The sequence below is a fragment of the Pollachius pollachius genome (genome assembly GCF_949987615.1).
Source record: "Pollachius pollachius genome assembly, chromosome: 11".
Taxonomy (NCBI): domain Eukaryota; kingdom Metazoa; phylum Chordata; class Actinopteri; order Gadiformes; family Gadidae; genus Pollachius; species Pollachius pollachius.
This window is the reverse complement of record NC_136944.1, coordinates 2,810,916-2,836,212: the sequence shown is the minus strand read 5'-3', so window position 1 is coordinate 2,836,212 and position 25,297 is coordinate 2,810,916. Positions and strand designations below refer to the sequence as shown.

At 44.2% G+C, this 25,297-nt stretch overlaps 1 protein-coding gene across 1 annotated transcript in view; it reads left to right on the top strand.

The window, feature by feature from the left end:
* Positions 1 to 1,006: 1,006 nt before the first annotated feature.
* The window catches only part of LOC307083219 (adhesion G protein-coupled receptor E1-like), a gene marked incomplete at both ends in the record, with an annotated part of 45,982 nt that continues 21,691 nt past the window's right edge, over positions 1,007 to 25,297 (top strand). Inside the window, 14 exons of the mRNA XM_079747053.1 lie at positions 1,007 to 1,016; positions 1,300 to 1,443; positions 3,574 to 3,720; positions 3,822 to 3,934; positions 4,956 to 5,046; positions 5,301 to 5,414; positions 7,295 to 7,470; positions 8,486 to 8,689; positions 9,273 to 9,476; positions 10,022 to 10,263; positions 10,357 to 10,423; positions 10,740 to 10,831; positions 10,947 to 11,106; positions 11,930 to 11,995. Coding sequence (XP_079603179.1) covers positions 1,007 to 1,016; positions 1,300 to 1,443; positions 3,574 to 3,720; positions 3,822 to 3,934; positions 4,956 to 5,046; positions 5,301 to 5,414; positions 7,295 to 7,470; positions 8,486 to 8,689; positions 9,273 to 9,476; positions 10,022 to 10,263; positions 10,357 to 10,423; positions 10,740 to 10,831; positions 10,947 to 11,106; positions 11,930 to 11,995 — 1,830 coding nt within the window. The remainder of the gene's footprint in view (positions 1,017 to 1,299; positions 1,444 to 3,573; positions 3,721 to 3,821; positions 3,935 to 4,955; positions 5,047 to 5,300; positions 5,415 to 7,294; positions 7,471 to 8,485; positions 8,690 to 9,272; positions 9,477 to 10,021; positions 10,264 to 10,356; positions 10,424 to 10,739; positions 10,832 to 10,946; positions 11,107 to 11,929; positions 11,996 to 25,297) is intronic.

Genomic DNA, 25,297 nt, shown 5'->3' with positions numbered 1-25,297 from the left:
TGTACTCTCATTCAGATCATTCTCAGTGTGGTCCAGACTCCTGCGGCCTCCTTGCTGAATGTACCAGTACCCCTGTGGGAGGCTGTGTTTGTGTCTCTGGGTATGAAATCCCCCCTGAGCACCTTCCTGTTGATGGTTCCTATGGCTGTGTTGGTGAGCTCCATTGGTCTCTATTCAGTTTAGTGAAGTAAAAGTTAAGTACATTTATTTGGTGTTTTAGGTTAGCTTGTTTTAGCTTATTTAAAAATTGCTTGTTTAGCTTATCTTATCTTAGTTTACTTGTTCACTGCAGGATGAGATCAGCAATTAATAATACTGATAAAAACAACGAAAACAACAATATTCTTTCCTAATTAATATTGTTAATAAAAATGATGAAGATGATGAAGAAGATGATGATTCTTATTGAGTGTGTAGTTGTGTTAAGGATGCCTGTTGAATGTCTGCAGACATCGATGAGTGTGTGAGAACACCTGATATCTGCGGTCCGGACTCCATATGCACCAACCTCAATGGAACGTACAACTGTACCTGTCTGCCAGGATTCAACGACACAAATCCAGCAGGGATACTAGGAACGACTCACTCCTGTGAAGGTATCCCTCCTAAACTGATTTAACAGCATTTCGTTTTCAGATATTCTTTCTTAAACAATCATTTATGATGTGAGTAGATGAAGCATTTATACTGGTAAGCAATGCTAGTGTGCAGCTTGAACAATCATGCACACACACACATGCACAAACGCGCACACACACAAACACACACACACACACAAACACAACCTCTTTATTTTATTCATTTGAAATACATAAAATAATTCAAATAAAAGGCACACATCCAGCTGCCTCAAACCAACAGATGTTTCTTCTCCCTAACCGAATCCAACAGACTAGTTACGGCTGTTCCTCTCCACCTCCTCTTGGTCTGTCCTCTGGCTTTTATGACGTTCACTCCCTAAAATGTCTCCTCGTCTCTCTTCACAGATATTAACGAGTGTCTCAAAATGGACTGCGGTGAGGGAGATTGTAAGAACATCCCAGCAAGTTTTGAGTGTGGTTGCCATGTGGGGTATCAGCTTGGGCCTGCTGCACCTCCACCATGTCAAGGTCTGTAGAAAACACTCCAACAACAGCTCCAGCCCCCAGCGGGACAATATCCCTGTGATATCAACACGGCTGTCATGTTATCTGTGACGTACAACATTGTATTTATTGTATTTCTGGACAGAGTTTGGTTAGAGTTGAGTTCTGTTGGTTAAGATGTGTTTCTTCCTTCCACTAATTGCCCCTTGATTAGATATTGACGAGTGTTTCAACTCCACCGTCTGCGGCCCTCGTTCCGACTGCACCAATGTTCCTGGAAAACATATCTGCCAGTGTGAGCCGGGATACATAGCCACCGACCCGTCCACGGCCCCTGATGAGGACAACACCTGTGAAGGTATCTAGCCACGCCATCTGCTGAATGACCAGCGTCTTTGATCAGGACAATGGGTGACTGAGAGACGTGGAGTCTCTACCCACAAGTCAATTTCACTTTAGCGTCCAAACAACATGAGCTAATGAGAGGTGAGAAGGTGAGCTTTACCATCGTCAGCAGAACGCTGATGGGTGAGGAACTAGGTGCTGGTGCAGAGCAAGCATCACTTGAGATTTATATACAACAGTTAACAACCAAACATAAAGAATATTCAAAATAAAGTTATCATGTGGTACGATAAGAAATATTCACTTTTCTTTGTTGTATTTCAATTTTCAGCGATTACTATACTATAATATAAAAATGATAAACACATTGTATAAACCTTGTATAGATAATTTCTTGTCAATTTAAAGGAATACAGTATGCATAGTATACATTCCCCTTGGACCTAGAGATGCCTCCCTTCCTCTCTCTCACTAAAAGGTGTAAAAAATTTCGATTCCACTGTAGCCACAAAGTATGATACTGAGGCCACTTGACTGACTTCTCTGTAGATTCCTTTAGCTGTCTCGTAGCCTTGCAGACGTATCCACTTCACCCGTTGTGCATTGCAAATTAAGTTGGTCTCTCCCGCCATGGCTGACTTCAGCCCTGGCCAATCCAAAACTCTCCATGATGGTTCCGCCCCCTCAGCTTTGTTTCCTTTGTTGATACTGCCCACGATGTGAACCTTTCCATGTAAAAATAATGTACAACCATTGTCTCACTGAATGTATGCTTAGTAAATTGCTGCCTGTATCTTCCCATGATCATGTTCTTAAATCAAATCAAATATTTTGCAGTCAAGAAATATCCTTAAAAAAAGAAATGATTCTTCATCACTGCTAAAGCCAGTGGGCCTTTGAACAACATAGAAATTGAGTAGTTTTCTCCACACATACATACACAAACACGCATTGCTAATTTAATACTTTTACAGATTTTGATACACATTTCACATGCATTTCAGAGCTGCTAGCACAATCAGTTATGACTAAATCAAAATGGTTCAGCATGCGCTTAAAGTTGTTGCTGTGGCACAAGTTTTCAAGGTGATGATGATACATTCAACAAGCTTTTCTTTTCTCCACATTGGGGCACCAATCCCTATTGCATCATAGTCAAATGTCAAAAACAACAATAACAACAAGTCCACTGTTTCAAAATACACTAAGAAGACTCAATTTAGAAATGCAACACAGAGACACAGAGCTAATCTCGCAGATTTACTTAATGTAAATTCAAGAGACTAAGAAAAACAAAGAGATACAACATTTGAAAACACAAGGTACGCACAAAAAAAGCTGCAGCCTGGAGCTAAATACACAAGCGGTGTACTGGATAGATGCTGCTGAGGCACTCAGGTATTCAGTGAAACGGAGAGCTAGAGCAACCATAGACAATACGATGAAGACTCTACCAGGCCAGCAGGAGCCAATGTGGCCAAAGGTTGAATACTTATACATCATGCTCATTGATCCGATCAAGATAACTCAGTTCTTATTATCTACATAGGGAGCGGGTTCACCCTGTTGCATCGCCATGTTTCTACGGTAGCCAAGAACAGACAAACGGCTCTCCAAAGATGTGTTTTTAATTGTACAAGCATAATTGCTATCTTACTTATAAGATATGACCTATAATTAAACAGACTAAATAACTCAATACAATTTATTAATCTATCAAGGGACCTTATTGCCTGACACTATGTTGTCTTGTACAATGACGTCAGCTTGGAAGGAAAATGTAAAACGTATCTCCTCTTCCGGCTTTGCAAAGGGAGGGGTGAGAGGATAGAATCTGAAACCTCACCTCTAGATGGCACTAAATCCTCGGCACTGCTTCTTGAAAGATTTTGGGTTAAAATTTAAGTCAACTGTAAATGTTGGTGATGGAATGTTCAAGAGCTTGTAGTAACACACCCCATGTAGAGATGTACTATTTTGTCTATTTAATGTGATTATAAATCCTGTGGAATGTGTAAGCCTTTACAGTGGGTGGACCCAAACCAGCCAATGATGAATACATTTTCAGAATCACCAAATATGAAAAAGTAAAGGATGGTTGTGGTTAAACATTTTATGTAAAACATGTTTTATCTCTGGACAGATGTTGATGAGTGTGTGGAAGACATCACCATCTGCGGCCCTGAGGCCGTCTGTAACAACACAATCGGGGCCCATATCTGCACCTGTAAACACGGTTACCGCGTCGACCTCTCAGATATGATCGCCAGCTCTGCAAATCCATGCAATGGTGTGTTGTTGTTTTTTTGAGTCCAATAATGTTGTGCTTGTACTGCCCTAATTCAAAAGCGGATCAGGGTCGACCAACCTCCTCTCCTGTCTTCTCTACAGACATCGATGAATGCAGTGAGACGGTGGATCTTTGTGGAACTAAAGCTGTGTGTACCAACGCACCAGGGACCTTCGACTGCTCCTGCCCTGATGGCTACTTCCCAACCACTGGGGTCATTTGGGAAATGGATGTTACATACTGCAAAAGTGAGCAGAAGCACATATAAAAAATAGTGTAGATAGGTATGCCATTCTAAAGGAATGAAACTGACCTAAAGAGAGCGCTAGTTATCTTACATCAAAATTTAAGATTCTACCAAAGCCCTATCATGTTATGATTATTTATTGAAATTATTAATACATTGTTGTCTTAAACATTAACGTAATAGGTATTCCAGAACTTCTTGATGAGATTACACCTCCAGAGGCAAGTACATTTTTTTTAATCTTTTAAACAAATCTGGAATAAACAGTCTTGTAAAAGCATCTTTATAAAATTCGAAAATGAGCTATTCCTCAAAATGTAATGGAAAATATTTAATGGTGGATTTATATTGCTGTTTCAGGGACAAACAAAAGAAAGAGCTTTTCTTGGAAATGTCAACCAACAGCTGAAGGATAATGCAGGCGTCATTCTGCCAGAAGCGGTCAGTGAATGGATCAGCAGTTAGTTAGTTCCCAGTCTCTCAAGACAGATGACTGGCGTCTTTTTCTTTAGGCTGTTCTTTAGGTAGCCGCGTTTTGGGTGACGGGATTCAGAAACCTAGAGCAGGATCCAATGGATTTCAACCAATCATGATGCAGAGTTAATCTTTTATTGCAGATCACATGGCCCGGTTCTGTTTCCCGGGCGATATATTTTCATGAACACCGCGTCTAGGAAATTTACTTAGAATTTGACAGACTTGTTGGCTGTAGAGTTGTAAAAAGAAAAGTATGCAAGCTACTCATCTGTCTTCACAGACTACTTAGTTTGCAAACAGATAACCTGATTGAGGTTTGAAACATAAAACAGAGTTACGCAAAATAATCAGTATAATGACATTGGAAGTTTGTTGTCTTTGCTTTTTTTTCAGACGGTGAAAAACAGCTTTTCTGCATCAATGGTACATTAAACTAATATGTCTGTTGAATCCATTAATTCCCTTCAAGATGTTGTCACCCAACTATAGAAATGCTTTCCTTTTGCCCCAGGAAGTGTCAGGTGCTAACTCTGAGTCGCACAAGGCGGTGACCAGTGATGGTGATGCAGATACAGGAAGTGTGATGCTGGACATCTCGGAGGGTCTGGTTTCTTCCCTTGTAGAACCAAGGCAGAACGGAACCAACAAGACACTCCAGACTGCAGTAGTCGGTAGGAAACGTGCCACTAAGGCAATAGAACTAGTGCCTAGTCCGTATGTTGTTGGAACTAGGTACTAGGAATGAGGCTCTACAAACTATTTCGTAGAGCCTCATTCCTAGTTCATCATTCCTCATTCCTTGCTGGGTCACAATAAACTTGTTTATTGCCTATTGTCTCTGTAACTTTCCCTCTAGATTTGAGTATACAGACCTTCAGTCCTGGAAGCAGCAATGGAGAGAGTAATGTCCTTTCGGTCAAAGGAATCAGCATGGAGGTCAACCTCGAGGCTCTGGCTCAGGACAACAATGGTGAGGAATAATGACTCAGCTGGCTGGGTGGAAGAACTGAATGTGACCATCAACATTATTTACCCGGCGGCCATCTTGGGTTGTTTGGTTCGAAATTATTTGAGGACCATGAAAGTTAATCAAAATGAATTCTAGTGGGAAATGAAATTTATAACAAAAGTTAAGGCGTTAAGTCGTCATGGTTTCCAAATATTTTCTTTGAGTGTAACAATCATGAATGTACGGAACCCGTAAAGGGACATGGGGTAAAAAAAAAATTGTTAACGTTTCTCTTGAGCACGAGAAAGTATCTGGTGCGCACGAGAAAATATGTAAGTTAAAAAAGTATCAAACACATCAGTGGCTGTGTGTGTGTGTGTGTGTGTGTGTGTGTGTGTGTGTGTGTGTGTGTGTGTGTGTGTGTGTGTGTGTGTGTGTGCGCGCCTGTGACACTGCCAGTGATATGCGTACGGTACTTTCGATACTAACGTGCTTACGAGATACTTTCTTGTGCGCACAACATATTTTCTCGTGTGCACAAGATACTTTCTCGTGCTCACGAGATACTTTCTCGTGCGCACCAGATGCTTTCTCGTGCGCACCAGATACTTTCTCCTGCTCACGAGAAACGTTAAAACATTTTTTTTTACCCCATGTCCCTTTACGGGTTCCGTATGAATGTATGATTTTGTGTGTAGAAAATAAAATCACTTAAACGCAAATGAGAAGCGTGAAACGCAAGTAGCTTTGTGGGTGGATCTCTGCAAATGTTGCTTTTATACCGGCGGATAAATGACTCTTGTCCCCGACGCAAATCTAAAATGGGTTGGTCTGAATACCCGTAGGTGTGTTTTGGGCGTAATGTGCAACAAACCAATAACAGTTCCATCTCCTTCTATCAACTACCTTGCCCGAGTTTATTATTATTATTTTAACACATGGCATAGCCTATTACAGTGTTCATTATTGCAGTCACTATGGATTTTTTTTTTTCACAATCCACATCATTATCAAAATATTTCAATTAGGCTAATCGTTTGCATGTTTGTGCTGGGTATAGCCTACTGGTGTGTCAGCTTTTGTTGTAGTTCCGAACTGTCATGGTATGTCAAATTAGCAGCACCAACTGCAGTTGGTGCACTTAGACCAGGTATTCGTCTGTCAGTTGCTCAATTGCTTTGCGATCAGCAAAATAGCACCATGTATAATTTGCGCTGGTACATGCCTCTGCTTTTCGCCGACACGCCTCTCAGGGCGCAAGTGTAGTGGAGCGAGTTTGCTGTGGGGGAACATCATCTTTATGCCGGGTAACTAGCAACGATACATGCGTCGTTGTCCCCATGATATTTAAAAAGAAAAACTACCTCTGTTCTGATGTGGAAAAATTCAATTTAAAGTTGACAAATCCTCCTCTGAAGCTTTAATGGAGATTCGGATGGAACTCAAACTTCCCATAAAACTTTGGGCTTGGCCAAATGTTCTGGATGTTTTTTTAACATTATGAAATCATTTGCTTAGTTCAAATTAATGATCTTGTGGCATGTAATCAAATATTCGGGGATGAAATCATAGACTGTAAACACTATGGATGTAGCTTCTGTGAGGTCAACCAAGGGTTTACACATGACCGTTGTGAAGCCAGAGATTTCTGAAACCAGGGTATTTTCAAAGCTGCTATGTTTGGCACACTTATGGATGGAATTCAATGGCCTCGCAGTAGACAGCCAAAACATTTCAATATTAAATCTTCTCAACTTTATAATGAAATAAAACTGAACAAAGAAAAACTTTATTTGCTTTTTATTCAAGGATTCAAGGATATCACAATTTTCGAAATTTCCAATTTTCGTGAATGGGTCTACTCTCTTGGTTATCGTAATGGAGGAAAATCCTTTTTGCAGGATCGGCAGCAGCTGCAGTCCTCACCCTCCGTGGCATAGAGGGGATGCTCAGTCACCGCTTCTTCAAGACCGAGAACCAGACTGAGATGAACTCTGACATCATCACCGCCTTCCTACCCAAAACCAAGCACTCCAACTTCTCCCAACCCGTCAACTTCACCATCCAGCACAAGAAGGTGAACCGTCTGACACTCATCCATCGATACCTTCACCCGTTCATCGATACCTTCACCCATCCATCCATACCTGCACCCATCCATCCATACCTGCACCCATCCATCCAAACCCTCACCCATCCATCCATCCATTCACCCATCCATCCATGACTGCACCCATCCATCCATACCTTCACCCATCCATCCATACATTCACCCATCCATCCTTACCTCCACCCATCCATCCATAACTCCACCCATCCATCTATACTTCCACCCATCCTCTGTCCATCATCCTTGAAGTGATTGTCTCATGTGTTCTTTACTGTGTTACGGCCAATGACTGCTATGGCTGTGAAACTAAATGGCCACTTGCTCTTGGTGCTGATGACCCTACAGGTTAACTTATATTGGTGCTCATGACCCTAAAAGATAACTTATATTGGTGCTGATGACCATACAGGGTCACTTATCTTGGTGCTGATGACTCTACAGGGTCACTTATCTTGGTGCTTATCAGCAGTTTGGCACAACATGGTCCAGGTGAGCCAGCACTAGTCTGGCTGTCCACCTGCTGCTGGTCTGTTTCTTTGTACAGACTGACAGTCTCACCTGTTGATGGTCTGTTTCTTTGTGTAGACCGCTAGTCTCACTTGTGCATGGTCTGTTTCTTTGTGTAGACCGCTGGTTGAGCCGCTAGGTGTAAGACTTGTCTTGAGATTTTGTATTTTCTGCTTCTCCCTGAGGGAGTTTGCCATTTGGTGTTTGCTCATTTGTTCTTCTCTTAAAGAGGTGCACACTTTAGAAGTGTATTTTTGTTTAAGCAGAAACTGTGGGAATTGATTAACAGACAGAGGGTCTTTTGGCTATTATTTTTGGCCTTGGCTACCTACAAACCATCCCTTCCTTTGTGTTGTTCCTTTATTTTATACAGTGAATGCTAAATAAAGTCTTTGATTTTGAACAGTTCCTGGTTATATCAGTTTATATCAGTTGATTTATATCAACTGTTTTGTCGTTGGCTATGCATCCTCAGAAAACGGAGGCTGGCCTGGTGACCTGTGTGTACTGGGAGGGAAAAGACCAGACGGCCGTGAAGGTGGATGCCTCCGCGGGCGAGGAGGCGGAGGCCAGCCGCTGGTCGGTAAAGGGCTGTTGGGTGGCGTACTCCGATGAGAACTACACCATTTGCAGCTGTTCCCACCTCTCCACCTTTGCTCTCATCCTGCAGATCGGAGACGTACGTACCAAGCAGCCTCCCCTGAGGCGGGTCGACTGCTCGATGTGTCGTCTGTGTTCTCTGTGGACGCCGTCTTTTCCTCGTCTAGCTGACAAATGTGTCTTTTCTACAAGAGAGCCACAGGACCAAGAAGGACAGGGGTCCATACCTGCTTGTTTGATGCAGAAACTGCTCCAACGTTGTGACACATATCAATACAATACAGGTCGCTAATAAAACAATCAATTTTACAATAGAGATCTCAATCTCTGAAGTCAGAGAGAACGTTTGTCAAAAAAAGTCCAGCCCGTAGGCCACCCCTGCACAAATGAACCACATCACCACTTCTGCCAACAACCCTCCCAGCCCTGCCACACTGGCAAGAGGGAGGGACTCCTGTCAGATATACATTGGTAAAAAGAGTGAATGAAAACAATCCAAACCAATGTCTCTTTAGCACTTAGATCCCTCCAGACCAAACGTTCAGCAGACAGCGTTGTTAGTGTTGTTTTAGGGCCAAACTACAAGCGGTGACGATTTTATCAACAGAGACATTCCCGTTTTTTTCACCAGCTTCACGTTTTCTTCTCTTGTTCGTCACCAGCCTCCTCCAGAGGACCCCTTCCTGGAGTGGCTGAACAGAGTGTGTGTGACCATCGGCCTCTTCTTCTTTGCACTGGCTATCGTGACCTTCCTCCTGTGCAGCTGGAACGCCAAGATCAACAACACGGCCCGTCTGCACCTCTGCATCAGCCTCGCCTCCTCCCACTTCCTGATGCTCTGGATGGGCCGATACGTTGACAATAAGGTGTTTGTTCACATAGTAGGGGAACAGATCCCCCGCCTGGGAGGATATATGCTCTCCTCTTGATACTATGAGGGAATTCTTAGTGTTGATTAGGAGGGAGGGCATTCTTAGTGTTGAATGGGAGGGAGGGCAACCTTAGCATTGAATGAGAGATGGCAAGGGCATTCCTAGCGTTGAGTGGGAGGGAGGGCATTCTGAGTATTGAATGAGTGGTGGGGAGGGCATTTTTAGAGTGTAAGGGGAGGGTGGGCAACCTTTTTAAGGAATTGCCTTATTGACCAAAATGTTTCATTGACACTAAAGCAAGCCAGGGTCCAGACTTGGTCTACCTCTTTTTCTGTTGACATTGAAATCTTTATTTTGTTACTTCTGTAACCAATTGCAACTGGCAAGGCCGTAGAATGTTAGGCCATATAAGGAAAGGTGGTAGGGAGGTAGCCCCTAGGATATGAGGGCGTAGGAAGGTAGGCCGTATAAGGATGAAGGGAGGATGTAGAGCATAGAGGAGGGTCGGTTAAATACTTTGAACCTGGTCGTCTCTGTAGGTGGCTTGTAAAGTCATGGCCGGAGTGCTCCACTTCCTGATTCTGGCCAGTTTCTCCTGGATGCTCCTGGAGGCCCTGCAGCTCTTCCTGCTGGTCCGGAGACTTTCCAAGGTCCAGGTCATCCAGAGGGACGGTCTCCCCACACCAGTGCTGTACCTGATTGGCTATGGCGCACCGTTTGTGATTCTGGCCGTGTCTGCCGCAGTATTCTCTGATGGATATGGTGCCACAGACTCACAAGTGTGAGTAGCTGCCAGTGACCCACACACATATGACCATATGTACCTATATGTACATATATGACATACACACACTTTGTTCTTATAACTGTGTAGGTGCTGGCTATCAACAGAACGCAGCTTCAACTGGGCTCTGACTGGGCCTGTGGTCGCTCTCCTTGGTGTGAGTACATTGGCTTTATTTGTATTTGTTACACTGAGATGGGACATAAATCGACGTGTAGCATTAGAAACCAGTCACTTGGTATTCTGTACCAGCAAAGCATGTTTTTAGTTTACTTTCCTTGTTAGTTGTCAGCTGAAGGTTTGCCCAACATTTTGAATATATGTTGGCCAACGTTCTAAAGTGTGTGTTTTGTTGGGCGGTGTGCCAGCATGAGAGGTCCTCTGCTTGTCTGTGCCCATTCCAGGATCTCCTAGAGTTAATGTTGTAGGCTAACATGTGGGCTCCTCTAAAATGTGCCTTTTTGTTGTTGAAGATGAACTTGGTGCTGTTCTGTGCCACCCTGGTGTGCCTGAGACCCACCCTGGCCAGCATGAAGAGTGACGTGTCGCAGTCCAAGGACACCAGGTTCAACCAGACTCCTAACTTTACCAGCCAATGAGGGTGCAGTAACGTGGTTGGTCCAGAGGGGGCACCCTGTCCCTGATCCACTTTTCTGTGCCTCTCTTCAACGTCTCTGCAGGTTGATCGTGTTCAAGATCCTGGCCCAGTCTGTCATCCTGGGCTGCACTTGGGTCCTGGGTCTGTACCAGGCCAACCTCTTCTTCCAGGTGCTCTTCATCCTGCTCAACTCCCAGCAGGGCACCTTCCTCTTCATCGTGCACTGTCTCCTCAACAAGGAGGTGGGTCCAAATTAGGAACACTTGTTAATCTTTATACAGGACAGTAAGAACAGGACAATGCTTATCCAAATGGTATAATTATAATTGTGGAGGCCAATAAATAAGAAGACAAGAGACGGAGATGCGCCGCGTCAACTTTACTCTCCACTTCAATATAAAACATCACCTCAACCCAGAGTGAGGGCAAACGGACACACCACGTTAATCCGAAACTGCTATCCCATAACCCTTTCCCTTAAAGGTACAATCCCTTGGTGAATGTCTTTAAATCTTACTTGTGGGTCACCACACAGGCCCCCCCAGAATTCACCCCAAATAACAGGGCCAGACCGAACAGGTACCCCAAAGAGCACACAGGACACACACTAGTGCAAAACTGAACAGACCAGCTCATAACAGTCCAAAGAAAAGTTAACGTATAGGGGGGCGGACCAGGTGGCCAGAACGGCTGCGCTTAACAGGAGAAGGGCAAAGCTCAGGGGCAGGTGTTGAGGCTGCCACAGGAGGGTGCCGTCGCCGCGGGTGCTAGGCCAGCTGGAGCGGGTCGCCAATATCCACATGAGCAGGCTTGAGACTGTCTATAGCCACCTGCTCAGGCCTGCCCTCCATCTCCACAACAAAGTTCTGGTAACTTGTCGGTGTCAGTCCCTTGGTGAATGTCTCTTAATCTTACTTGTTGGTCACCACATAACGGTGATATGATAAGCAGTTATAGTATTATGAGTTAATACAAATATTGAAAATTCACAATTGTTGACACACTTTAACACGTGTCATTCGGTTTGTTCCTTATTAATCCATGTTGTGTTGTTGTACCTCCAAGGTGAGGGAAGAGTACATCAAGTGGCTGTCCTGCTCATTCGGGAAATCTGGAAACGCTGGAGCAGCGGTAAGTGCGTAGACACTCAATTAAATATACATTTAGACATTTCAAATTAAGGAAATATACCAAATATCATTCAAAATCTTTTGTTTGTAATGATTATTGTACCTGTTTTGTGTCTTGAGCAAAACCATCAACACATAGTAGGTTATGTTACAACGAAGATAACGGACCATTGAATTTTTTTTTAAATTATATTGTTACAATTGTGCTGTGATAATCACAACAAACATCCTTTTTCCCCATTTCAGAAAGACTTTCATTCCGGTTCAGACAACATGGATGCCACTGAGGAGCAAGAAAAGAAGTGATGTCCAGAAGAGGAGAGCTAAGAGGAAAGCAATGGATGTAAACAATTATGACTTAAAGTCTCTATAAAAAAAGGAAAAAATAGGAAAAAATGGTTACTTGTCTCTTTTGTTTGTCCTTTTCTCATAGCAACGGATTACATTTCTTTTAACACCAGTTTTCTTTTCATAAATAATTAATAAGTAATGACAACAAAATCGTTTGACTGTTGAGTTTTGAATAATTGACCAAGACGTTCATCTATTCACTCTATCAACTCAGGGAGATCCCACATGGATTGATCACCTTCACAGCCTGTTCTGAAGGAATAGCCTTAGCGATGTCAGAGAACATGATGCTAGCAGGGATCATGTAGTCCAGTCAATCAGAGTCAGCGCTGCATGGGAATTCAATTTAATAAATTAAATGTCATTAGTAAAGCCCTTAATCCCAGGTACAGTCGGAAATTGCTTAACAGGCCGTATATCTATGACACCCCCCTGACCCTAGCCTCCCAAAGGGCAAGATAAAACTCCCTTAATCAGAGAGGAAAAAATCTTGAGAAGGAGTGAGTGCGGGATCCCTCCTTCCAGGGATGATCAGTAGTGCAACGGGGCCATGATTGACATCCATACATACGCTGTGCTCGATGGAGGGCTCCCACCAGGTGAAGGTCTCAGAGGAGGTCCCCTTGGAGGACCTCCTCCATGCCCCGCCTCCTCTGTGGCCCCCATCAAGGGGAGATCACAGCGCTGGAGATGGAGCAGAGAGCAGCGGGAACCAAAGTTATTCACCTGCATGAGCTTCAGGATCCAGTGGGCTGCAGCCCAGGACCTCAGCTGGTTCCATGGTCTGGTGTCATCCTGTGGAACCCAGAGGGTGAACGCTGGGCAGCCCGTCCACTACCAGCCTGGGACTTTACATTGGAGCTGAACAGAATGCACTAACCAGTCACACACACACACACACACACACACACACACACACACACACACACACACACACACACACACACACACACACACACACACACACTGTCGATTGCTGCAATGTGGATGTTTAAATGGGGTTCGTTTACCATAAGAAAAAATTGAGAAATATGTGATCCGTAAAAAATTTCAAGCTTCCGATAATCACTTGATTTCCGAGGGTATATTCAAAGAGTTGAACATCTGAACCTGTTAAAATGGAGCTGTGTAAGAGTTTTCCATCTGCCAATCGTCTATATGAAGCCTCTGTGAGCATTTGCCTCCGGCATTATTAAATTAAACAGACTTTAACAAGCATTTTATCACAACCAACTAATGAATTCAGCTATGAAAGCACTTGGTTGCTATTAGCATATAGCAGGCTAACAGGCCACTTCTATAAATTGTACAATATGCTGGCTGTGGGGACTACCACTCGAGAGGCATTCTCAATTAAGGTGAATGCTGAAGCTGCTACTTGCTATAAGCTGTGATTTTTATGGCCAATAGACACAGCAAAACAAGAACGCCTTTAGATGGTTAACGTTCATAAAAAATGTTCTCTATTGAGATTTATTCATAGCGAGCCCGGGTATCAAAGTTGAACTTTTGAAAATAGATCAAAGTTGAACAATATATATCAAAGTTAAACTTTTGAAAAGGCTCAACTTGATAATATAGTATCAGGGCTCTCAAATCGGGGGGGGGGGGGGGGTATATTATATAACATGTGACTGCATACAAATGTGTCCACAGACATGGTGGCTAATGTTTGATAGTAAGCATTGTTGGCCCTTAACACTAATCAGGGCTCCAGAGTGCGACCAAAATATTTAAGGGTGCGACTAATGTTTTTTTATAGGTCGCACTGGTGCACCTGCCGCTGCCCGGGAGAAAAATACATTTCCTTTGCAATCGCATCATCTCTCTGTGTTCTCCTGTAATCAAACTCACACTTATGGTTAGGGATTGGGATCGAAACCCGGTTCTATCAATGACCCGGTTCTACTTTTTTCAAAACCCGAAAATCATTAACGTTTGGGCTTATCGATACCACTATCGAGTCCCGTTGTTCATTTATTTATTTTATTTGTCCCTTAGGTTCTGTAACATAATGTTGTGCCCCTCGAGTCGCGCCATGGCCAGTGGCGGAGCCACGTGGTGGCCAGGGGTGGCCATGGCCACCATTGGTCAAACTTTGGCCACCATGCTGGCCACCCCTACGACCGGGGCCAAATTTTTTTTTAAAAAAATTAAAAAAATTCGGAACGCTATTTTCGCATAATTGTCGTTCCCTTAAGGACGCATTTTACCGCAACACAAAACAGGAGCTTCCAAAGCGTGTGCGGGATCCCACATGGATGGATGCAACTCTAGAGGCTATCTAACACGTGTGGAGGAGGTTTCGGCCCACAGAGTGTGAGGTAAGTACGTTTTTTACGTTTAAGATCATTCTTTTGAAAACGATAGTGTCGAAAGATTTTGCTTAAATTAGCAATGTAATTAAGCTCACTAGCGCTAGCATGCTAAGCGAAAACTATTCAAATCGCCATGCTGTGTGTCTAGATAAGGCTCTGAGAATAATACCCATGTAGTGATTCATTATAACTGTTGCCTCACAATTGTATCATAGAATGAAGATTTCTGTTTGTTTGTTTATTTGTTACAAAATCTATCATTGAGTGCCCAGCAGCAGTAGCATCAGTGTTTTGTTCCAAGATTAAATGGTGTATGTTATCTTGCAAGCTGCCTGTGGGCATGATCTAAACCCCTATTCAATAATGTGGTATGATGTGGCAGATATACTGTATATCTGCTCTCTTCACCTGTCAGGCAGAATGAAAAGAATAATTACCTCATACTTTAGCAAAAAGCCAAGTAAGGAAACACGGGACAGTGATGTGGTAAGACAGGACGAGAGTAAGAGGTTGAGAGTGAGGGAGAGAGAAACTGCGAGCGAGGTGCAGCCTGAGAGTGAGAGCGAGTCAGACTACCTCATCTCTCAAGGACACAAACCTACAGGTACAACTCACTCTGACTGTAAGCCCTCCATGTGTGCAGAATTCTGTCTTCCACAGACAATATGTGTTATATGATATATTATTGTGCTTGATGTACTTGAAATACCTGTATAAAAACACTAAGACTTGCCATGATGACTGTTGAATTACCATGACAACTGTATGTTTCAGACATTGACAGTGATGCTGCAACACAGCCCATGCCTAGCACTTCACAAGGTAAATAGTATGCTCATATTGTTACCCATTGTAAATAAAATTTCACACTGCTTATGACCCTATCCTGGTGATGCCCGATGATAATTGGGCATCATCAACACTTTGGGGGGGGCGTTGTTAGCAGCAAGTCTATTCCGGCCCTTAGAAACCAACTTCAATGTATTTTCATTGTGATAACCATTTTTTAATAGCTTTCATTGTAGGTGAAATGACTGAGACGGTCATCATGTAGCCACCTAACCGATTATGTCTGTCCACCAAAATAAGTTTATGGAGTCCTAGTCTGCTTGACCCCCACATTGCTGCTCGCAGCTATATTTTTATTTTGTGGTTACACTGACAGGTTTCATCAGACCGTGTCTGGATGATCAACAGGACAAGATGACTAATCCTGTGGTGGAAGAGGCTCCTTCGGGTATATAAAACACATTCATATGTGTGCATGTTGTGCATGGTTGATGGCTTATAGATCTTGTTCTTGTCTTAGACATTTCTAGATCGAGAGTGGATGCCCCCGTCCAGCCACGGCTCAAAGACTTTCCTAGGACCGCATTTGGTGATAGGAGAAGAAATTTTAATGCCTCATGGTATGCGCAACACGCATGGATTGAATACTCTGTGTGCAAGGATGCTTTGTTTTGTTACGCCTGTAGGCACTTTGGCCTTCCAAATTCTGAAATTACCTTCACTGGTATAGGGTTTAGAAATTGGAAAAAGGCCATGTACAAGGATGGGGGCTTTGCTGCCCATGCAAAATCAGAGGCACACAGCAATGCAGTGTTGGCTTGGAGAAATTTTGAGAAGGCTGGACAAGAGAACACCTCTCCGTTGAATATATTGTCTCAGGACCACTCAAAACTCGTTCAAGAAAATCGTCATTACATTAAAAGTGTTGCAGAGGTGTTATTGTTAACCGCCACACAAAACATTGCCCAAAGAGGCCATAGGGAAAGTGAGGAAGTTGACAACAGGGGTAACTTTCTTGCAATATTGGAGCTTCTTGCAAATCATGACCCCGTAGTTGAAAAGAAAATGAATGGCGTGCAAAATGCAAAATACACCAGCCATCAAATCCAAAACGAGGTTTTGGATACGTTGGCTAAGATGGTGCGATCCACCTTCATCAAAGAAGTGAAAGAGTCCCAGGTCTTTGCCCTTATGGCAGACGAAACCAAAGACGTTAGTAAGAAGGAACAGATGTCATTTGTGCTACGATACTATTATCGTGGAGAAGTGAAAGAGAGCTTTCTTCACTTTGAGGCATTAAAAGAACTCGATGCTGCTGCGTTGACTCAGAGAATAGTTAACATACTTGAGCGGTATGGCCTGGAATATAAACAAAATCTTGTTGGACAGGCATATGATGGGGCGTCAGTCATGGGCGGAAAGAACAATGGCGTTCAGGCTCGCATGAAGGAGCTGGCAAGTAAAGCCTTCTATGTGCATTGTAATGCACATTGTCTGAATTTAGTGCTTGTAGACACTGTAAAGATTGTCCCTGAGGTTGAAAACTTATTTTCTGCTGTACAGAAATTGTACAATTTCATGTCTGGGTCATACATTCACTCAAAGTGGCTGGATACGCAGAAACGTTTGTATGAAGGAGCCCCTCCTAAGGAGCTACAAAAATTGAGTGACACACGTTGGGCCTGTCGGCAGAAGGCATGCCAAACCATCCTTGATAGGCTTCCAGCCATCATTTGTGTACTTGAGGAGATAGATGTCAGTGAAAGTGGTGACCGTTCAGTTGAGGCACGGAGCCTTTTGGCCTTAATTGACCTGGAGTTTGTGGTACTCCTGGTAATGCTCACCAAGCTTTTTGGGGAGGTGAAATGCTTATCAGAGGCACTCCAGAGTCAAAACATAGACCTTGGTCTAGCTATAGACTTGGTTGAGGCACTGGTCCATAACCTCAAAACTTTCAGAAATGAAGAGTACTTCGATGGGTTATGGAATAAAGTCATTGATACAGCACAACAGCGCAACATCGAAGTCCAGCCCAGCCAAAGAAGAACACTACTGAGCAAAAGGCTAGATAATTCACATGTGATGTCCACACTAGGTCGTTCAGAAAAAAACAAAGACGTGTTCCGAAGCCAGATATTTTACAAAACCATCGATGTGATGTTGAGTGAAATTGAACAAAGGTTTTCTAGGGCAAATTGTGATGTCATGCGCGGCATTGAGGCCTTAAATCCCCAAAGTGATCACTTCTGTAATGAGGAAGCGCTGCTTCCGTTTGCAGAACTTTATGACTGCAATACAGATGATATCCGTCATGAATTACACCAGTTCAGGCGGATATTGGATCGAGAAATCCAAGCAGGCTTGGAAAATCCCTTGAGTATATTAGATGTGACAAAATTCCTCGAGCCATGCTGTGAAGTTTTCCATGAGCTTTTTAGGTTGTGTAAAATTGCAGTCACCATTCCCGTTAGCACTGCTACGTGTGAAAGAAGCTTCTCTGCACTTAAACTGATCAAATCATTCTTGAGAGCAAGGATGGATGACAATAGATTGAGCAATTTGGGAGTTCTAAGTGTTGAGTCTCAAAGAGTGAAATCACTTAACCTGGATGACTTTGTTAATCACTTTGGCCAATTTAACCGAAGAATACAACTTGCATAGGTTCTAGATTGATCATTATCATAAGTCAGTGTGTAATTAATTTTGTTAAGAGATGGTAAATAAATACATCAATTCATTCATTTTTGACTCTTTGACTCAAAGTGATTTTGTCCTAGGAGAAATGAGACACTAAAATAATGGACTTATTTTCTCTAGATGTACCCTTTAGATGGGTATGTTTTAAGTTAACTGCATCAATTTAGTAAAATGAGATTGGGGACTGGGACTACTAGAATAGTGAGAATAAACTAGTACAGTTTTTTCCGCTGCCTGGTAGCCATGTCAGTGGTATGAAAAGGCCTACTACTATCAGGTAAAGCCGACTTTAGATGCTTAATGAAAACAATCATGTTTCTGATTTATGTGGCCACCACTATGTGAATTTTGGTCCCAGTCTGGCCACCCCTATAAAATGATTCTGGCTCCGCCACTGGCCATGGCATTTAAATCAAATCAATCCAATCACTGCAGCGTATCCACCAATGTTGTTGAATGGATTTGTAAGCAAACAGGTATTACAAGTAAAACAAGTGAAGTCTGGCAGTTAACTTTGGTCCCGAGGAAGTGCTGAACGGGTGAAAATCATTTATTGTAAAGGGGGGAACACAACCTCAATGGCCAATCACATTAGCATTGTGCTAATGCGCACATTAGTATCAAATAAAGACCAAATGCAGTACCTTTGACTGTACAAACATGTCGAACATAGAATGCTTTTTCACTCAAAAGAACTAAGCCTACTGTTCCAAACTGCCCTACTACTGAGAGTAGTTATTCAGAGAGTCTGAATTACCCGCACAAGCCCTTTTATTTGGAAACGTTTTATTTTGCTTAATGTTGTTGTTTGAAATGTTCTATTTCAGCATAGTGAAAAACTTGAACACTTTATTTTTATTTTTATGTATAATTGTGCTTCAAATAAAGACAAGCATTTCTCTACACCTCATGCTGCGTTCCAGGGACACTTTTTAGCCCGTAAGTTACGAGCTGGAACTGGGAGTGAATCGGTCTGGTACGAGTTCACGGGTAGTGAGTTGCGGGTTTGTCTGCCGTTCCAGGGCATTTTTTACGGGTAGAAGGTTGTGAAAACACGGGTTACGGGTTGCATGAAACGCACCATTATTCTTGTCTTGAGAAATTTGTTAATGTTTGTCCCTATAAAACAATAATGGTAAAAAATAAATACAAAACATGACGGTAACTAAGTAAGTCAAACCGTCCAATAGAGTGGCAAAGTCATGCCCCTTCCGGTAGAGCCCATGGGACCTATGAGATCGAAAAATATGAATGGGTTTCAATGGAGAGAAAGTAATTATTTTCTGGTCCCAGTCTTTATATGCCCTGGATTACACATTGTGTAATCCGTTGTTTTTGGATTTAAATGATAATTTTTCATTCAAAGAAAACTAAAAAAATTTGTGAAGAAGGTTGATAATGTTAGGTTTTGTGTGAGGCCGCTTTGTGAACTACAGCCCCTTGCTGCTCTCAACGTGAATGATATACGTCACCACCAATCTGGTACAGACATAGCGATCTCTCTGCTCCACTTCACCGCTTTTTTCCAAGGGGAGGTTAACAGCATCAAAAGAGGTGAAAACCATTATAAGTCGGGGCATGTTGAGAGTTTCAGTTATGCCGATGGGGATATTGTCGGTCTTGTCTACGCCAGTCGCAGGGAGCTTGACGTCACATACGAGACATGTAGTCTTTCTCATTGTGTTTTCTCTACAGCCTTTAACTGAACAATTGCACAATAAACGGTCAAACTCTTGACATTAAATCTTATCATTTAAATCGATAAACAACATATGTGTAATCCAGGGCATATAAAGACTGGGACCAGAAAATAATTACTTTCTCTCCACTAATTCTTATCCAAGCATTAGTAAAGCCACACACCCCAGCTCGATCCCTCCGCTCAACTACCTCAGCTGGACGTCTGGTACCGCCATCGCTAAGAGCAAGCAAAGGTCGATCAGCGAAGTCACAACTTTTCTCTGTTTTGGGACCTCAGTGGTGGAACAAGCTCCCTACCGATGTCAGGATCGCAGAGTCGCTCACCAGCTTCCGCGAAAGACTCAAAACTCACCTGTTCAGAGTTCACCTCGACTCTGCATAGAAACCAATGCACAGCCACCATTGAATGTTGTACGTCCTGGCACTTGTACATTGCACTTATTCAAGGTACTTAATTGTGTAGCATCTACAGTAGCTGCTATCATTGCTTTACACGGGGAATGGGTTAGCCTAGCGATTGTAATACTTGCACTTGGTTCTATGAACATCTTTACTGTACTGACAGCGATATATTGTTTCACTTCTTATGACAAATGTACTTATTGTAACAAATGCACTCATTGTAAGTCGCTTTGGATAAAAGCGTCTGCTAAATGCCCTAAATGTAAATGTAAATGTAAATGAAACCCATTCATATTTTTCGATGTCATTTTTAAAAGTGTCTCAAAAAGAGGGCATGTCCGGGCAAAAGAGGACGTCTGGTTACCCTATGTACGGTAATTCAGTTTGTTTCCTACCTGTTCCACTGTTAAATAGCTACGCAAATTGGTGGTCGCTATCCTGGTAATTTCTCTGCGTGAGAAGTACGAAGTGTGGCGTGTGAGCGTGTGCATGGGTTGAATTGCGTGTGTCTCACGCCGAATGAGTGAGACTTGAGAGCCCTACTTTTCCATTAACAGATTTGACGACTACGTGTCCTGAATAATCCAATGAAAAAACCTTATGCAGTTGAACTGATTCCGTATGAGCGACATTACAGAAAACAATTGGTTTAGCCTGCAATGAGACTTGTTGTGGTACATGAAGTGCTCTTAAGTTGACTCTCACACATTCAACCATTTGAATTGACGGATTGTGAATTTTCAAATGTTCTCCAAACTGAGTCCAATAACAGCAATGCGTGATTGCAGAGGCTCACTGCAGTCCGCCCAGACATCCCTCGACGTCACATGCAGATTCAACCTCTGCTCAGATATGCGACTCGGATGCATGGGACCAAGGTCGCAGATTGTCTTCATGTAAATTCAACACACAAGAAAAACTAAAATGCACAACATTTACAAACACAAGTTACACACAGACAGAGTGGAACCACTGCGGCCTGGAGCTAAACACACAAGCAGAGTGTTGGAAAGATGTTGTTGAGGCACTCGGGAAGTCAGAGAAACAGAGAGCTAGAGAAGCACAGGTGTCTATAAGCAATAAACACACACACACACACACGTTGCCGTGACATTGTGCCCCACGGAGTTATTGAAGTTGTCAGTGTGTATCTTTCAGTGGTGTGGAGCTTAGATGTAACATTGCATGATTCAGATAATATTGTTGTGTTGAGACGTTTCAGTGTCCTTTGGAAACACCTGATCAATCCATGCCATGCTTGTGACGTGTTTGCTGAGCTTTGTGCAGGCTTTCTAAATGATACGCATGCGTCATCAGATAATTAGGTGTGTAGAGTTATTGTGCTCTCGTTTGATCTATGCAGACACCAAACTATAGCGGAAGTGTTAATCTCAAGTTCACCCAGAGTTTGGTTATCTTACGTTAATGATCCTACATGTGTGTTATGTTGCTTCCTAAACATGTTGGTTAATGAACCAGCTTAGAACTTTAACTTCCAGCCTTTATTGTGAAAATCGAACAAGGTGTTTTCCTTAATTGGCTTGTATTCTGTGTGTTTGCATGTATTTTCTTAAGGTGCCGCGCAGTGGTGTCAAACCGATGGAGACGTTCTCCTCATTTGCTTGGGTTTTGTCTGTTTGCAGGAGTTAGCTTAACCCGCGTTGAGCGCCCAAGGCCACCGTAGGGTAGGGCTTAGGAGGTAGGCCTTAGGAGGTAGACCTTAGGAAGGTAGGCCTTAGGAGGTAGACCTTAGGAGGTAGGAAGGTATGACTTAGGAGGTAGGAAGGTAGGCCTTAGGAGGTGGGCCTTAGGAGGTAGGAAGGTAAGCCTTAGGAGGTAGGCATTATGAGGTAGGGAGGTAGGCCTTAGGAGGTAGGAATGTAGGCCTTAGGAGGTAGGCCTTAGGAGGAAGGAAGGTAGGCCTCAGGAGGTAGGCCACTGTAGCAATGTGGCAGATTGTGGCATTACAGTCTAATGGCATTACAGTCTTCTTTCAGTGTTGGAGAACATGTATCATTTGTCAAACGAGTTTTAGGGCTTAATTGTCTTTTAATAACCCACTTGTCTTGCTGTTTACATATTTTATAACACTGCAGTGATCAATTCTAACTACCCTTTACTGTACCGTACCCTTACTTTTACTGTATAATAATAATTCATTATGTACTAAAACAGAGGTAGCAGAGGATGATCCCAAAAGCAAACAATGAATTGTCTGATAACCTAAAATAATAAATCATAAATAATGCAACTGCTTGCATTATCTAAAGTTCCCCACTAGGGCGCAGCACATGAACACACAGGTCCAACTGCGTGACCTATCCATTCTTTCTGCTTGTTCTCAGGAAGCCTTGAAGATGGTGACTCACACACTCACACATTCCAGTTTATTAGCCGGCAGGGTCCTAATAAGCCACTAGGATCCCCGTAAGGAGTAGAGTGGGAGCAGGTAACCTGACAGAACTCCTTAGAAAGAGGGTAAATGATCAGTCAACGGGAACTCTTTTGAGGCAAGGATTGCGAGTGGAAAGAAACTAAGTGAATGACATTTGAAATTTGAATGATTTTCCTCAGCCACAAGGGGGCCGTAACCCTCACTTTGAACACACTGTGGGACGGATGCCTCGCAGGGATTATTGATCTCCTCCTGTTTGCTCATGTTCTTTAATTGATTATTGTTTCATTGATCACTTACTACTGCGTTTGTTTTGCTGAATCCTCGTTGGTGTGATAGAATAGGGGACATGGCGTTGTGGATGGCATCGCTCTGACTGTGTGTGCTCATGTGTGTTCTGGAATAAGTACAACAGGGAGCTGGGTTCCAGTGGTCTAAAGGGATCAGCTCGGCTCCACATGTATTCCTCAGGCTCCCTTCCAACTGGAATGGCTTAAGCTGCTTGACAAGCAGCACAATCATCTGTCAAATCTTCATATTGTATCATTGTATTGTTTTAGCGGTTCTTCAACTTTGTTGTGAGACATGCGCCCATTAAGCAGAAACTTGTATTTCATGTCCGTATTAACCTGACATCACCCTAACCTGACATCGCCCTGACATGAGCCTGTTATGACGCGGCTCACTACGGCCTCAGCCGTCCCCAGTCTAGACCCGCTCCCTGCCTCGAGCTCAGGATGGACCCCTCCTCTTCCCAAAGCTGAGGGGTCCAGCCTGAGAGGCATAGGAAGAGGTTTCGGAAGGCGCCCAGAGATGGAGTATTTTAATGGCCGTGTTGGATGCTCTGCTCAGGTCAGTAGGACCTCTCTGCTGTGTCCGCGTGGAGGCCGCTGATGTCTCAGAGGTCGTGGCGATGCGCTGAATGCTCCCCTCTACTCTGGGAGAGATGCTGCCAGTATCCCTCCTAAAGAAGAAGACATGAAAGGCGATCACATTCACTGTGCCTTCTTCTTCTTGAGTTCAAAAGCCTTTGTCATGGACTCCTTCCGATCCAGGATCTCTCTCACCTCTTTTGAACGTATGACTTTGACATGGTGAAAGGGTTTCCGGTCTATGGACTGCACAGCTACCCTGGGATTTGAGATGGACGGATTTGTAAACATGGATGAATAATTACTTTGAATCTAATTTAGTCTTGTCTCACCTCGTTATGCATTATTGTACATCGTTATGTCTTATCTCTTATCTACTCTCATTGTCTTATTCTACCTCTTTATGTCTCATCTCATCTCATTATGTCTCATCTTTCATTACGTATGATCTCATTATCTCATTATCTCTTATTTCACATTGTGGGGGGACGTGCGACGTCTGTCCGGCAGGGGGAGTATGGGCAGGTTGGGAGCGCACCGGATCGGCTGGGGGGATTGGACCTGATTGCGAGCAGGTGTCCGCACTCAGGCCAATCAGGGAGTGTGTACTTATGTGCCTGCTTTGTGTTGTAGTGGGGAGGGAAAAAACAGGAGCGAACGGACCCCAGAGAACCAGAGCGAGTGGAGCATACCGAGAACCCACAAAGAGGCGACTCTGGGAGGACCTTCGTTATAGTTCGAGTATTTGTGTTCTCCGTCAAAAGACAATAAAACGATCTCCCGCTGAGGGACGACAACTCTGCCTGCTCACACTCATTCAAACCCATTACAGTGGCGCCCAATGTGGGGCTTGAGCGCAGGAAAAATGGACCAGTCCCCGTTGGGAAACGTACTTGGGCACCTGGCCCAGATGGCCGAGTGGCAAGGCCAGCTCCACCAGGCACATAACGAGGTGCTCACGGAGCTGGCCTAGTCCTTGGCCGGCGATCGGGCCGGCCAATGCTCCATGAGCTCCTCGCCTCCGGCGGACGCGGCAAAGGACCCCGAGGGCCGGGACCCGCAACCCATATACACGTCCCGAAGATGGGTGAGGCAGACGATACAGAAGCCTTTATCGAGACCTTCCAGGGGGTGGCCGAGGTCTCAGGGTGGCCTCGCCTGAAGTGGAGGCACCGTCTCCAGCCGCTCCTAACAGGAGAGGCGCAGCTCGCGGCCCACAGTCTGCCGGCCGGGGCCCAGCAAGACTACGACGCCATCACCAGGGCCATCCGGGACCGGCCTCTACCCGGAGGAACATCGGCGGCGGTTCCGGGCGCTGGCCTTCAACAAGGGGGACTGACCCTTTGCCTTCGCCCACCAGCTGAGGGACCAGGCAAGGAGGTGGCTGGTCCCAGACCGGAACACGGCAGAGGACGTGGTGGAGCAGGTGGCCCTGGAGAGGTTTGTGGAGGGGCTGCCGGCTAGCACCTCCACCTGGGTCTGGAACCACCGGCCCGAGAGTCTCTCCGCCGCGGTCGTCCTGGCGGAGAGCCACCTGCAGCCACCACCAGCGAGCCAGCGACCACCGACACCGGGCCCACGTACCGGTGCGGCTGCGCCACGGCGAGAGAGGCCAACCCCGGCGCCGAGAGCGAGATGGGGGGGGGGGGGTGGGGGGGCGGTCCAGAGCGAGCACATGAGTCGCCTTCCCCCCCCCACTCAACAGATGGGCGCTCAGACGGCAGGGGAGGGGTGTTGGCAGTGCGGGCGGCCTGGTCACTTCCGGAGGGAGTGCCCTA